Source organism: Podarcis filfolensis (assembly GCF_964270895.1).
Source record: "Podarcis filfolensis genome assembly, chromosome: 17".
In the NCBI taxonomy this organism is placed as follows: Eukaryota; Metazoa; Chordata; class Lepidosauria; order Squamata; family Lacertidae; genus Podarcis; species Podarcis filfolensis.
The window spans coordinates 32,865,487-32,879,256 of record NC_139621.1 but is presented as its reverse complement, the minus strand read 5'-3'; the positions used below and the strand labels follow the sequence as shown (position 1 = coordinate 32,879,256).

At 44.0% G+C, this 13,770-nt stretch overlaps 1 protein-coding gene across 1 annotated transcript; it reads right to left on the bottom strand.

Annotated features, from left to right (window-relative positions):
- Positions 1–378: 378 nt before the first annotated feature.
- On the bottom strand, positions 379–789 carry LOC310752381 (V-type proton ATPase subunit e 1-like). Its single transcript, XM_083592483.1, has one exon. It carries the CDS (start codon positions 774–776, stop codon positions 531–533), a length of 246 nt encoding a protein of 81 aa, XP_083448609.1. The 5' UTR covers positions 777–789; the 3' UTR covers positions 379–530.
- Positions 790–13,770: the final 12,981 nt, after the last annotated feature.

Genomic DNA, 13,770 nt, shown 5'->3' with positions numbered 1-13,770 from the left:
AAGGATCTCAGAAAGAATCAAAGGTAGAGATATCAAATTCCGGTGTGGATAGTCTCTCTTTGCATTGTCTGTAAGCTTCAGACCAGAAGAAGGTAGGAATGCAAGAAAGCAGGAGATGTATTTGGTTGTTTCTTAAAGTTATCAGACACAGCGTTCAGACTGTGCTTGTGAACTGGATCAGTAGACAGTCTAGTATAAAAATTGGTAAGGCAAATAAATGCTCAGAGGCAATTCTCAACTCCATCTAGCCACTGTCAGTGCAGAGAAGAGGGATGGAATATTATTTATAATACTTGAAATTCAAGCACAACATTGTACTGAGTAGAAATATAGGTATCTATTAGGCACTTTCAAAGGTGAAAAAACAACAAGAGTAGGCAAACATTTCTTGTAATAGAACAAACAGTAAGGCATTGAGCAGATGTGGTCGGATTCAGAGTATGCTAGAAGGCTTCTGGATCAACAGGGCTTTACATAAAGAAAATCTCTTCATATCCCAGTCCACAAACTGCAATAGAAAAGCACATCAGTTAAGGCCAGTGGTACTTTAGATATGTAATTACTTCACTTTTTAACTGTGGTCCGAAGAGAGGGTTCAGCTGAGCCAGGATTGCAATCAGCCAGAAGAGGTAGCAGCAGACAGCACATGTCACCAACATTGTGTTAATAACACCCCGGTTAGGCCCCTTGGGCACAAACCACAGCACGATGATGCCGACCACTGCCCAGAACACGCTCATGACGGTGATGGGCACCGCGAGGCCGCTGTACACCATGGCCGGGCTTTTGCTCGCTTGGTAGTGGTTACTCTTGGTTCTTTTTCTGCATGAGGTGATATCTGCATAGCACGACTAGCATGACTCCGTGATAGGACCTGATTACATTCCTTTTCCCCACCAGGGAACGTCCCACCAGGGAAGGTTGTGGAATGAAAGGATAAAATTTACAGCCTGTAATTCTTTGAAAGAGAATGATGAAAATGATGCATAGATGGTATATTACACAGTGAAATTAGCTAAAATGTATAAAACAAACAATAAATGTTGGAAATGTAAAGAAAAAGAAGGAACATTTTATCATATGTGGTGGGAATGTAAAAAAGTAAAGAACTTCTGGGAAATGATATATAATGAGATGAAAAAGATGTTGAAATATACATTTTTTAAAAAAAACCAGAAGCATTTTTACTTGGTATTATAGGTCAGGACATTAATAGGCAAGATGTTAAATTGTTTTTATATGCAACAATTGCGGCAAGAGTATTGTTAGCCCAGAAATGGAAGCAAGAAGAAATTCCGATGAAAGAAGAATGGCAGACGAAATTAATGGACTATGCAGAATTGGACAAAATGACAGCAAGGATTCGAAACCTGCGGGACCAGAGATTTACAGAAGAAGTATATGAATTATTTGAAGAGCAACTGTAATCAACAAATTCCGCTAGTAGGACTACAATAAGTTTTGTAAGGAGAAATATACGAAGTGTTACAAAGTAGAAAAAGATAGAGATATTGGTTATGAGTTTGAAATGTAATAGGGAAGATAAGAAAAGCATACTAAGAGATCAGATTGGAAAATTTTCAGACAGGATTGATGGAAGTTAAAAAAAAATGAATAAGATGTAAAAGTATGTTTAATTGCTGTTGAAAATGATATGTTAAAAAACTAAAAAAAAAATTTATATATATAAAAAGACATCCCACCAGGGATCACTTGGAAATACTAATGCAACTGGTCTGCATACCCTCCAGGTGTCCTGATTTTTAAGGGTCAGTCAAAAGCCACCTGGCTTCTGATTTGATTCTAAAGGTAAAGGGACCCCTGGTCATTAGGTCCAGTCGTGACCAAGTCTGGGGTTGCGGCGCTCATCTAGCTTTATTGGCCAAGGTAGCCGGCGTACAGCATGTGGCCAGCATGACTAAGCCGCTTCTGGTGAACCAGAGCAGCGCACAGAAACGCCGTTTACCTTCCCACTGGAGTGGTACCTATTTATCTACTTGCACTGTGTGCTTTCGAACTGCTAGGTTGGCAGGAGCAGGGACTGAGCAACGGGAGCTCACCCCGTCGTGGGGATTCGAACCGCCGACCTTCTGATCGGCAAGCCCTAGGCTCTGCGGTTTAACCCACAGCGCTACCCGCGTCCCGATTTGATTCTAGAATGTCCCTATTTCCCCCACCAGTGCTGCCGACAAACAAGCTGGGAGTCGCCACCCCTCTGACACTGGGTAGCAGGCTACTAGCCGAAAGCCTTGGACTTGTAAGACGGCGCTTGTACGCTTAAGGAAGAGAGGAAATCAATAAGGAAAATCTGAATGCAGGAGGAACAACGGTAGACAAAGTGACCCACTTCCCAGATAATGCTTATGCGCTGCAGAAACATAATGTTCTTCCCCAACACTATAGAATCTCGCTAATATCTTACTAAATGTGCGTATGAACCAATTACTGGTGAACAAAGGGATCATTATTCTTAATTACGCCTCCAGTCACTTTCTTAACAAAAAGGAGATAACGTTGCATATAAAGTAGGAAAGGCCTGCACAGAGATGAGGTTTTAAGCAGCGTTGTTCCCTGAGTCATCATTTAAACCTCAACAAAGTATATGTTAAAGTGGATAGAAATTTGGCGCGGCTCGTGAGAGAGAGATGGATACAGAAACTGAGGAAAATAGTACAGTTCACTGGTTCACCTTAGACAATTAAAAGTATTCCCCGGGTGAACAGAAGTGAGAAGCGTGGCTTTCTCAGCTTTTGCTTTCCATCTGTGACTGAGCTTTGCTGTGCCAGGGGTGCTCTGGTCCTGGGTGCACAATTTTTGAGGGGGTGCGAACCAGGCACCCCCAAACAGGTGACCCCAGCATGGCCCGGCCCGGTGTTCCTCTCCACCCACCAAGGGCCGTGTCAGCCAGCTGGGCTGCCCACTAGGCACCAACGCTACACCGCTGACCCTGAGTGTTGAGGTTTGGGACCTAGATGGGTACAAAATTGCTCCCTAGCCCCAAAATTGATACAGTGGTACCTTGGGTTAAGTACTTAATTCGTTCCGGAGGTCCGTTCTTAACCTGAAACTGTTCTTAACCTGAAGCACCACTTTAGCTAATGGGGCCTCCTGCTGCCGCCGCGCTGCTGCAGCACGATTTCTGTTCTGATTCTGAAGCAAAGTTCCTAACCCGAGGTACTATTTCTGGGTTAGTGGAGTCTGTAACCTGAAGCATATGTAACCTGAGGTACCACTGTATTGCAAAAAATTAAAATGCTCTGTGTTACCCTTTTCTCATAAGGATATGCACTGGACTAGAAGATGACTCCTCCGACTTGGCTTAGAATTTATCAACCAAAGAAGTTGTTGTTGTTGTTTAGTCGTTTAGTCGTGTCCGACTCTTCGTGACCCCATGGACCAGAGCACGCCAGGCACTCCTGTCTTCCACTGCCTCCCGCAGTTTGGTCAAACTCATGTTCGTAGCTTCGAGAACACTGTCCAACCACCTCGTCTTCTGTCGTCCCCTTCTCCTTGTGCCCTCCATCTTTCCCAACATCAGGGTCTTTTCCAGCGAGTCTTTTCTTCTCATGAGGTGGCCAAAGTATTGGAGTCTCAGCTTCAGGATCTGTCCTTCCAGTGAGCACTCAGGGAGGATTTCCTTAAGAATGGATAGGTTGGATCTTCTTGCAGTCCATGGGACTCTCAAGAGTCTCCTCCAGCACCAGAATTCAAAAGCATCCATTCTTCAGCGATCAGCCTTCCATACATCACTACTGGGAAAACCATAGCATTAACTATACGGACCTTTGTTGACAAGGTGATGTCTCTGCTTTTTAAGATGCTGTCTAGGTTTGTCTTTGCTTTTCTCCCAAGAAGCAGGCGTCTTTTAATTTCGTGGCTGCTGTCACCATCTGCAGTGATCAAAATTGCTCTCTAGCCCCAAAATTGATAATGCAAAAAAATTAAAATGTTAGTTACCCTTTTCTCACAAGGAAATGCACTGAACTAGAAGATGACTAGTAGTCCCCTGGCTAGCTTAGAATTTATCAACCAGAGAAGTAGGGAATGCCAAATAAAAAAGAAGGGATTACCAAAGACGTTCAGGGAACTGGGGGAATACCAAACAACAGAGTGGGGAATACCAAACAAATTCTAGCCACTGGAGACTGGCCAGTCAGATGAATGCGACAGGCCTCCTTTTCTGTCTTCAACATCTGCTTTTCAGAGGTATTTTGCATCTGAACATGGAGGTTCAATTTAGCCAGGGTGGTTAGTAGCTGGTGTTAAGCCTCAGCTCCATAAATTTGTCCACTAATCTGCCCCTCACAACATCTAAATGAATAAATAACAATATGGAAGATATTTTTAATTTTTTTAAAATTTGTTTTATCACTCTGGATGACTTTAGGAGGATGGGCAGGAGACAAATTCAATAAATAAATGAATAAATATTTTGGCAGTGAATGCCATAAGTCCACTGTTAATTTTATGGAGTACCTCCTCTTCCCATAATAGCTCTGAGTGGGTGGTCCAAAGTTCGTATTGTGAGGCATTATTATTATTCATTTAACCTACTGGGAAATAAGCCCTTAAAGAGGTGACAAAATAACCTGAACTTCTTGAATTTGGTCATTATGTTGTTTCTGTAAAAGAAAATTCAGTGTTCATTAAAATAGTCTTTAAAAGGAGTAAGAGAAAATAAAAAGATAAAATTAACGGGCTCACATTAGTAGAGTGCTGGTCGCCATCATACCGGAAGTTCTGTATCTATTTTGCGAATTTTATAGTGAAGAACGAGTTCAACTTATTTTGCCGCTTTTATCAAAATTTATACCCCTACAACATTATTTGGAATCCTCCCCCGAAATTCTACGAAAATACCTTCTGGAAGATTCCTCAAGCTCAATATCATATGAGGTGGCCAAATTTTGCACTTTAGTAATCAGGAAGCGTAAATCTCCTCTGTTGAATGGCACACTGCGAAGTTCCCTTGTGTAATCTTTTTTTTTTCCTTTTCTTTTCTTTTCTGATGTTGTTGTTGATTTCTTTTTGTTTGATCTTGTGGTGTTTAGTGTCACTGGCTTTTGCCGCAATAAAACTTGGAAAAAAAAATGTAAAAGAAAATTAAAAGAAAGGAAGTTGCAAGCAGCATCGTCCAGACCTGACTTGAGTAAAAGACGCAACTAATGGAGAATGGGAGGCGTTATGGAGAAAGCCCCTGCTTAAAGCCATTTTGGCTGCCATGAAGGAGCTAATTCTGAAGCTAGTGTATCACGGACACTTCACACCAACGAAGCTGGATTACTGCAATCAGGGCTGGATTTAGGTTTGATGAGGCCCTAAGCTACTGAAGGGAATGGGGCCCTTTATATGTCCAGCTGTCCTTTGTCAACAACAAATTGCCGCTGCTTTTTTGTGTTGAATACATGCTATATGGTAATTTATGGACCTATCTAAAGCCATTTGCACATAACAAAATATGTGTTTTATCAAAGTAATTGCTGAACTGAAATACAATTAAGAAGAAGTTGTTTTTTTATCTTATATTCTGAAAATGTACATCCAGGTTTTTCCCCCTTTAATTTTTTTGGAGGGCCCCCAAGAGACTGGGGCCCTAAGCTATAGCTTGTTTAGCTAATATGTAAATCCAGCACTGACTGCCATGTGTTACACGTAGGGCTGCCTTTGAAGACGGCTCTGAAGCTTCAGTTGGTGCAGAATTCAGTGGCCTGGTTGCTCAATGGGACAAGATGGTTTGAGCATATCACACCGATCCTGGTCCGACTGCACTGCCTGCCATTTAGCTTCTGTGCCCAATTCAGTGTTCTGGTTTTGAACTATAAAGCCTTTAACAGCTTAGGACTGCAATACTGTACCTCAAGGACTGCCTCTCCCCATATAAACTGTCCCGGACTTTGTGTTCATCCTCTGAGACCCTTCTTTGTGTGCCTCTTCCACAAGAGGTCTGGCAGGTGTCAGCACGAAAAGGGGCCTTTCCTGCAGTGGCTCCCCATTTGCGGAATGCTCTCCCCAGGGAAGTTTGCCTGGCACTTTCATTATATATATTTTAGGCGCCAGACGAAAATGTTCCTCTTCAACCAGGCCTTTGGCTGATTAATATACTACAGTCATACCTCAGGATAAATACGCTTCAGGATAAGTATTTTTGGGTTGTGCTCCGCGGCGACCCAGAGGTAACAGAGCGCATTACTTCTGGGTTTCGCTGCTCGCGCATGCGCAGATGGTCCAAATGACGTCGCGCTCATGCGCGGAAGCGGCATAACGCGACCCACGCATGCACAGACGTGCAGTCACGTCTTACATTCTGTTCAGGATGCGAACGGGGCTCCGGAACAGATCCCGTTCTCATCCCGAGGTACCACTGTACAGCCTTTTAAATTCATCTGTGCGAAAGTGGGGCTTTTGTTTTTGGTTTATTTATTTACTTGTGTCTTATCTTGTATTTTATTCTGTGAGCTGCCCTGGGATCTCTTGTGGAAGGGTGTTATATAAATTTAATAAAACAAGCAAACGAACAAGTTGCATTACATGAAGAAAGATCGATCGTCAAATAGTTGGAGGGGCTGCAAAGCCAGGGGAACACTGCTGAGCGTTGAGAATTAGACAAATTCATGGAGAAGAGGTGTATTGGTGGCTGCAAACCATACTATGTTCTAACTCCACTATCGGAGGCAGTATGTCTGTGAACATGGGGTTACAGGCAGGAGACATGGTGCCCATTTATAACCTGTGCTAATATGGGTATTGTATATCCTTCAAGATCACATAAGTCCTTTTGGAGAGATGTTTTGGTATAGGTGTGATCAGCTCTGTAAGGTAAGTGCCATATATTAACTATTTAACGTTGTCTTGTATGTCCACCAAAACTGTCTATACATTTCAAGTTATTAGAACACGTGAAGGCAATTTCCATGTTGGAGATATAATTGTCTGTTGCGCAGAACAAGTATTGTGTGTGTACACACACACACACACACACACACACACACACTTATCCTGCCCTATTTGTAGTTGGAGCTCCCTATTCTTAGTCTGATTTTTGCCTTGGTATATTGGTGATTAAGATCAAGCCTTAGCAATTTCATTCCAAGATTATCTCTACTGAAAGGGGAAGGTGTTGAATTTAAGGTTACAACACTTAAAAAAGAAAGAAAAAGCGAATTCCATGTTTATGTGAATACTAGCAAACTACCAGTGAACTAAATGTGAAAAGAGCACAAAGCAATTACCAGTAGTGGAACATCTCCTAAAACCAGCCAGTTCCTCAGCAAAAAATGTTATTGATTTCAGGCTAGACTTTTTGTTTCCCTAATAGATATTGATTGCTCTAATAGATTTTACCAGCCACATGTAAAAAAGATTGATTAGGCCATAATGAGAGCTACAGTAGCATAAACTAAGCAGTCATCCAGGAAGTCCCAGCTTCAACCCTTGGCTCTGCATTACGTAACTTGGTTGGTGGTCTGAGTCAAGGAACTACCAGGCTCCTCTGCGATAACATCAGGAAGCTAGATAATAATTTGCTTTCTACTCTGGTATGCCCTCTGTTGGAGTTCATAGGGAGGGAAGAGTCTTTAAGAGGCAACAGAACTGCAGGTTCCAGTTGCTTACCTGAGCAGCTTGTAACATTTTAAAAGAAAGGAAGTCAGAACCCTCAGCGCCAAAGTCCATACCCTCCAACATTTATTTGATGAAAATAGGGACATCCTATATAATAATAGGGACGTGGGTGGCACTGTGGGTTAAACCACAGAGCCTAGGACTTGCCGATCAGGTTGGCGGTTTGAATCCCCGCAACGGGGTGAGCTCCCGTTGCTCGGTCCCTGCTCCTGCCAACCTAGCAGTTCGAAAGCACGTCAAAGTGCAAGTAGATAAATAGGTACCACTCCGGCGGGAAGGTAAACGGCGTTTCCGTGCGCTGCTCTGGTTCGCCAGAAGCGGCTTAGTCATGCTGGCCACATGACCCGGAAGCTGTACGCCGGCTCCCTCGGCCAATAAAGCGAGATGAGCGCCGCAACCCCAGAGCCGTCTGCGACTGGACCTAATGGTCAGGGGTCCCTTTACCTTTACAACAACAATAATAATAATAATAATAATAATAATAATAATAATAATAATGCTTTTATTATTTATACCCCACGCACCTGACTGTGTTGCCTACGCAGTAGGTCAGGATCAGGACCTTAATCCCCAACTCCCCAACAAATCTTCTATCTGTTCTTGCACCTGAACTGTACGTATTACCACCAAAACAGACACATTCTAATCAAAATACTTAAGCGTCATATTGTTATACCCCTTAGTTGCTGCTTAACCAAACTGAAGCTGGCCAGAAAGCCTGGATCTTTTAAAAAAAGTGATGTGATCCTGTACCGAAACATAGACAGCCCCAAGCAAAATGACATTTAAGAGTTTGCTAAGAAATGCTGTCTACGGGGCTCCTAGGGGGAAATGCAAATTTGTTCCTACATTTTGAAAAGTTCCTCCTTCCTGATAGGTTTGAGAGATTTACTCCTACAATGTATGTATGCAGCTCTAAGGCTGAGCTCCACTGGGCCTGCAGAGAAACAGATTCGAGGAAAGCTGTGACAGTTGCCTAGCTACTGTTCTTATCAACCTCAGATAGAAAAATATGAGCTGTAGGCTGGAATACTCAATGTAGGCAGAATATTATTTTCTGCTCCCCACTCCCTGCAATGGATGAGCAACATGGAAGAGTCTGTTTCTTGTGATATAAAAAACCCCCAGCACAGTATATCTTTTTATTTTGCAGAATGCGCAAGTTGAGTAGATGGAAAACAAACATGCCCAGAGGCAGCACTTGTCCCAAAACAACATCACTCAAGTAACACCCAGTATCCACATAGTTTGTCTTTATAATGGGATGGCTGAACCATGGGGAAGCAACTTCTATGCCACAGCAGTAAATGTATGAATTGCTCCTTACCTTCAATTTCCACTGTTTAAATTCTTTTCAAAAGGGATATTGAAAGGCTTTAATATTGGATCCAAATAGATTTCAGGCTAAGGTACTCTTATTCAGGATATAGAGAACTAATCAGTTTCTCCACATTCTGTGTTTTTGTTTTTGTTGTTTTTACATTAAAGGGACCCCTGACCATTAGGTCCAGTCGTGGCTGACTCTGGGGTTGCAGCGCTCATCTCGCTTTATTAGCCGAGGGAGCAGGCGTACAGCTTCCGGGTCATGTGGCCAGCATGACTAAGCCGCTTCTGGCAAACCAGAACAGTACATGGAAACGCCATTTACCTTCCCGCCGGAGCGGTACCTATTTATCTACTTGCACTTCGTGCTTTCAAACTGCTAGGTTGGCAGGAGCAGGGACCGAGCAATGGGAGCTCACCCCGTTGCGGGGATTCGAACTGCCGACCTTCTGATCAGCAAGCCCTAGGCTCTGTGGTTTAACCCACAGCGCCACCCGCAACCCTGTTTTTACATTACCGCCTCACTTTTTCTCCAAGGAGAAGAAGAAGAAGAAGAAGAAGAAGAAGAAGAAGAAGAGGAGGAGGAGGAGGAGTTTGGATTTGATATCCCACTTTATCACTACCCAAAGGAGTCTCAAAGTGGCTAACGTTCTCCTTTCCCTTCCTCCCCCACAACAAACACTCTGTGAGGTGAGTGGGGCTGAGAGACTTCAGAGAAGTGTGACTAGCCCAAGGTCACCCAGCAGTTGCATGTGGAGGAGCGGAGACGCGAACCCAGTTCCCCAGATTACGTGTCCACCACTCTTAACCACTACACCACACTGGTTCTCCCAGAGCTCAAGATCTGGACTTCCTGGAAGCATCTCCATTTAGACAGGTGTGTAGGCAGAGGAGAAATGGATTCTTTTTATGTTTTGCAAAAGGCACAGTCTGTTCACAAGCCTTTCAGTGCTTTCAGAGAAACTCTTGAGTAACAGCCACCTATGGTAACATTTGTGTGGCTGAATCCAATGGGGACAGGGCAAGCCTTGCTGTATAGCACAGAGAAGCGACTTGCTTTCTTCAAATGACACCACAGTTGAGTTGGTGAGTCTACGGCCATACTACCCTGAACACGTCTGATCTCGGAAGCTAAGCAGGGTCAGGCCTGGTTAGTACTTGGATGGGAGACCACAGTTGAGGTGGGAGAAGTGGGATAGACGAAGTCAGGAATGGCATAGCACAGGAGGGAGGAGCCCCAAGTCTGGATCCTAAATGTGGCCCTCCACACCTTTCAATCTGGCCCTTAGGACTATCTCCTGAATGCGAGGCTTGCAGATGTAGACGTTCTGCATTCAGTGCCAATCTTATGGGATACATATAATGCTAGGCGTTAAAAGGGACTCTCTCTCTTCCCCACCTCCAGTTTACTTATGTCATGGTTACCATAGCAGCTGCCTATGAGTCATCTTACCTCAAAAGGGCACAACAGAGGAAGTTAGGCCTTAACTCTTTGTAAACTATTAGAGGGTCTTCGCTATATAGAGGCATTTTTCCCCTCTGGCCTTCCAAACGCAGCAAGGGGTTGTCCTCATTTCTCTATCAGGTTACGGCATACGAATGCCCCAGATCTCAACTTATTATTTTGGACAAGATTGGCTTTATTGCAGGATGAGCTTGCCAAGACATCCTGCTTAGCTAGGGGATCTCCTCGCTGAGGTTCATTGTTAAGCTTTCTGGATCCACTTCAGACACATGGCTGTAAACAGGGAAATCGCTGCGGCCAAACAGGTGCAAGTAGCATGTTGACTTGTCGATAAGCGGCCACGGCAAAATTAGTCAGCATTTCCAAATGCCATAGGCCCAAAGGAACAGAAGGCTTATTCACACTGTAGATGGCATGGGAGAGAAACATCAGGCGATGTTTGCTTAAGTCCTCTTTCTGGTAGGGTGGGAGCAGAAGAGAACTGGCATCAGCAGCAAGGAGCAAGAAGGAGAGACCCAGGAGAGGCTGGTGCTGGCAGCTGGTCAGAATAAAACTCTGCAGGACCTGGGAGAGCTCCAAAGGTCAACCGCTAACTAGGACTGTGTACATAACATACCGTATTTTTCACTCCATAAGACGCACCTGACCATAAGATGCACCTAGTTTTTAGAGGGGGGAATGCAAGAAAAAAAATATTCTTTAAAGGGAGCGCTGAACAGAGCCTGTATGCATCCCAGGCTCTGCTCAGCGCTCCCTTTCACGAGCCGCGTGGAGCATGTGTGTGGCGCTTGCAGACTTTTCCAGGAGGTGGGGGAAGGGACAGAGGGGCTAAGCCAGAAGCTAGAACAGCAAGAGAGGGCGCTGCGTAGTGATCCCTCTCACTGTTCTGGCTTCTGGGATAGCCACACAACCTGCATTCGCTCCATAAGATGCACACACATTTCCCCTTACTTTTTAGGAGGGAAAAAGTGTGTCTTATAGAGCGAAAAATACGGTATTCTGTTTTCCCACAATAAATACTATGCAGAAAACTGTCCGTGCCAGAGGGGGGCCCAAGAGGAAATGTTTTGAATTGTTTTAGCCACAGTTGGTATGGGGAATGCCCAAAACAAGTAAATAAGTCGTGGTATTATGTTGATTTTTAACAGAAGACGTTTTCCCTAACCATGAAATATTCAACTTGCTCCAGCTTTTGCAAATCTTTTCTTAATAAAAGGCTTATCCCAAGAGGAAATGTTCAGATTTGATGTTACCTTACGAAACAAGTAGGCCTGCTCTTTAAGATGCAAAACCATTGACATGGGTTTTTTTGTTTGAATTTTCACATTCTAGGGATGTGCTTCAATTTCCTGGGTGACAAATTGGGCTTGATGCATAGCTGAGCATTCGTGACTCAGACCAGATGGGACATTGGAGACCCATGAGCCATCTCTAGACAGGATATTCCTTGCTCTCGCCTAATTGAAACACAGCCATAGGAGTGGGGTCTGAAGGTTTGATCAGAGCAGCTGGGTGTGGGCACTGCTTTATCCCATCCAAGCTGCTGTTGCCAGGCTGCTTTTCCATCTGTTGGGCAGGAAAGATGCAGAGATATACTGAGGTAGTGCCAGGGAAGCAGCCTGGAGTACGTATGCATGCGAGTTTGAAAACTTCCAGAGGGAGGGGAGAATCGTTAAGCATTTCTCTCCCCTTGCTGCTTAAATAAAATCTGCATGCACCCACTCTCTGCAGATACCTTTCAGTAGTTAGGGGTTTTTTTTATGTTGGGAAGCTGCTTCCATCTTGACAAATTCTGACCTTTAACACTCCAGGAAGAAAGGGCTGTGTTATGTACTGAGCTGAATAGGATCCAAAATGCAGCAGTCTGATTGGTCCTAGAACAATAGGGTTCAGAATGCAGCAGTCTGATTGGTCCTAGCACAATGCAGCAGTATGATTGGTCTGCAGGAGCCACCCAATCCAGCTCCAGGTGGAAGTGAATCCACAACCTGATTGGCCTACAGGAGAATTCCGGAATTAGCCGATCACGTGCAGCCCATTGTGTAAATAATGTATATAAAGCAGACATTCTGGGGGAACATTCATTCCTCCTCGCTACTATGAGCTGAATAAAGAGCATGAAATCCACTCTCGACTCTGAGTATATTTCAGGCTGTATGAAGATTGTCCTGGCTCAGAAAGGCTTAGCCTCCTCTGCATAATAAACTACTCTCCCTATTGGAATTTCCACCCCCTAGTCCAACGTACTAGCTAGGGCTGCCATAAGTCTAGAATTTCCCAAACATAGTCTGGATTAGACCATCGGAAACAGCACCCGGGTGGGAAAGGCTTTCATGTCTGGGAAAATCCAGATGTATCACAACCCATGTTGGAAGTGTAGATTTTGGCAAAGTTCCTTTTTTTAAAAAAAAAAAAAAGCTCAACTTTTGTGTCCTTATTTTCACTTCTTGACAATATGGCAACCCCAGTTATATTTTAGGCCTCCCCCCTCCCCAATAAAAGGTACATATTTTCCTGTTTTGGTTTATTAGTCCAGTTTGGGACTGTCCATCTAAGCATGAAAGATGCCTGTCTTGAAATTGATGGGTCCTTTCATTTCCTCTCCGGGTGATTTCACCCAGCATGTTCAGTTCATCCTGGAAGAATCTGTGTGCCCCTTGCCAGCTGCCCTTCTGCCTCCCCTGTGGCTGGAAGGAGAACATTGCATCGTATCTTTGGAATTGTTTTCTCACAAGTAACACCTGCCTTCATTAATCAGCTCCTTGGGATAGCTCAGAGGTTTCCCCGTATCTCTTCATGTCTGTGTGTGTTTTGTTTTTGATTTGAATTCAGTTCTTATATCGCTGGCTTCTTTGGTTGTGCCTTTTCAACCCAAAGACTCATTCATAACTCCAGCCTGCAACATGAAGTAATTCAGATATTTATTCTCTTGCATTCATATCATGCCTTTCTTCCAACATGCAATCCAGTGTATACATCAGGCATAGGCAAACTCAGCCCTCCAGATGTTTCGGGACTACAAATCCCATCACCCCTGGCTCATGTTAGCAAGGGATGATGGGAGTTGTAGTCCCCAAATATCTGGAGGGCTGAGTTTGCCTATCCCTGGTATACATTATCCCATCTGGGATAAACCAAACTGAAACTCTCTAGCTTCAGAAAGCCAGTGGCCTCATGTGCGCTCAAATACCCTCCACCATTCCTCAGATGAAAATAGAGAGATTTCTCACTCCCACCCCAATGGACCCTCCTCAACCCCCCATTTTCTTGCCCCTCCCCAAAGCACACACCCTCCAACATCCTGAGAAAACCCCGTAATCCCGATTTTATTTTATTCTTTGCTAGATTTACAAAAAGGAAGA

What these genes read in the sequence shown, in the direction of transcription:
- LOC310752381 (XM_083592483.1), bottom strand. Translation starts at nt 776, where the DNA reads ATGGTGTACAGCGGCCTCGCGGTGCCCATCACCGTCATGAGCGTGTTC.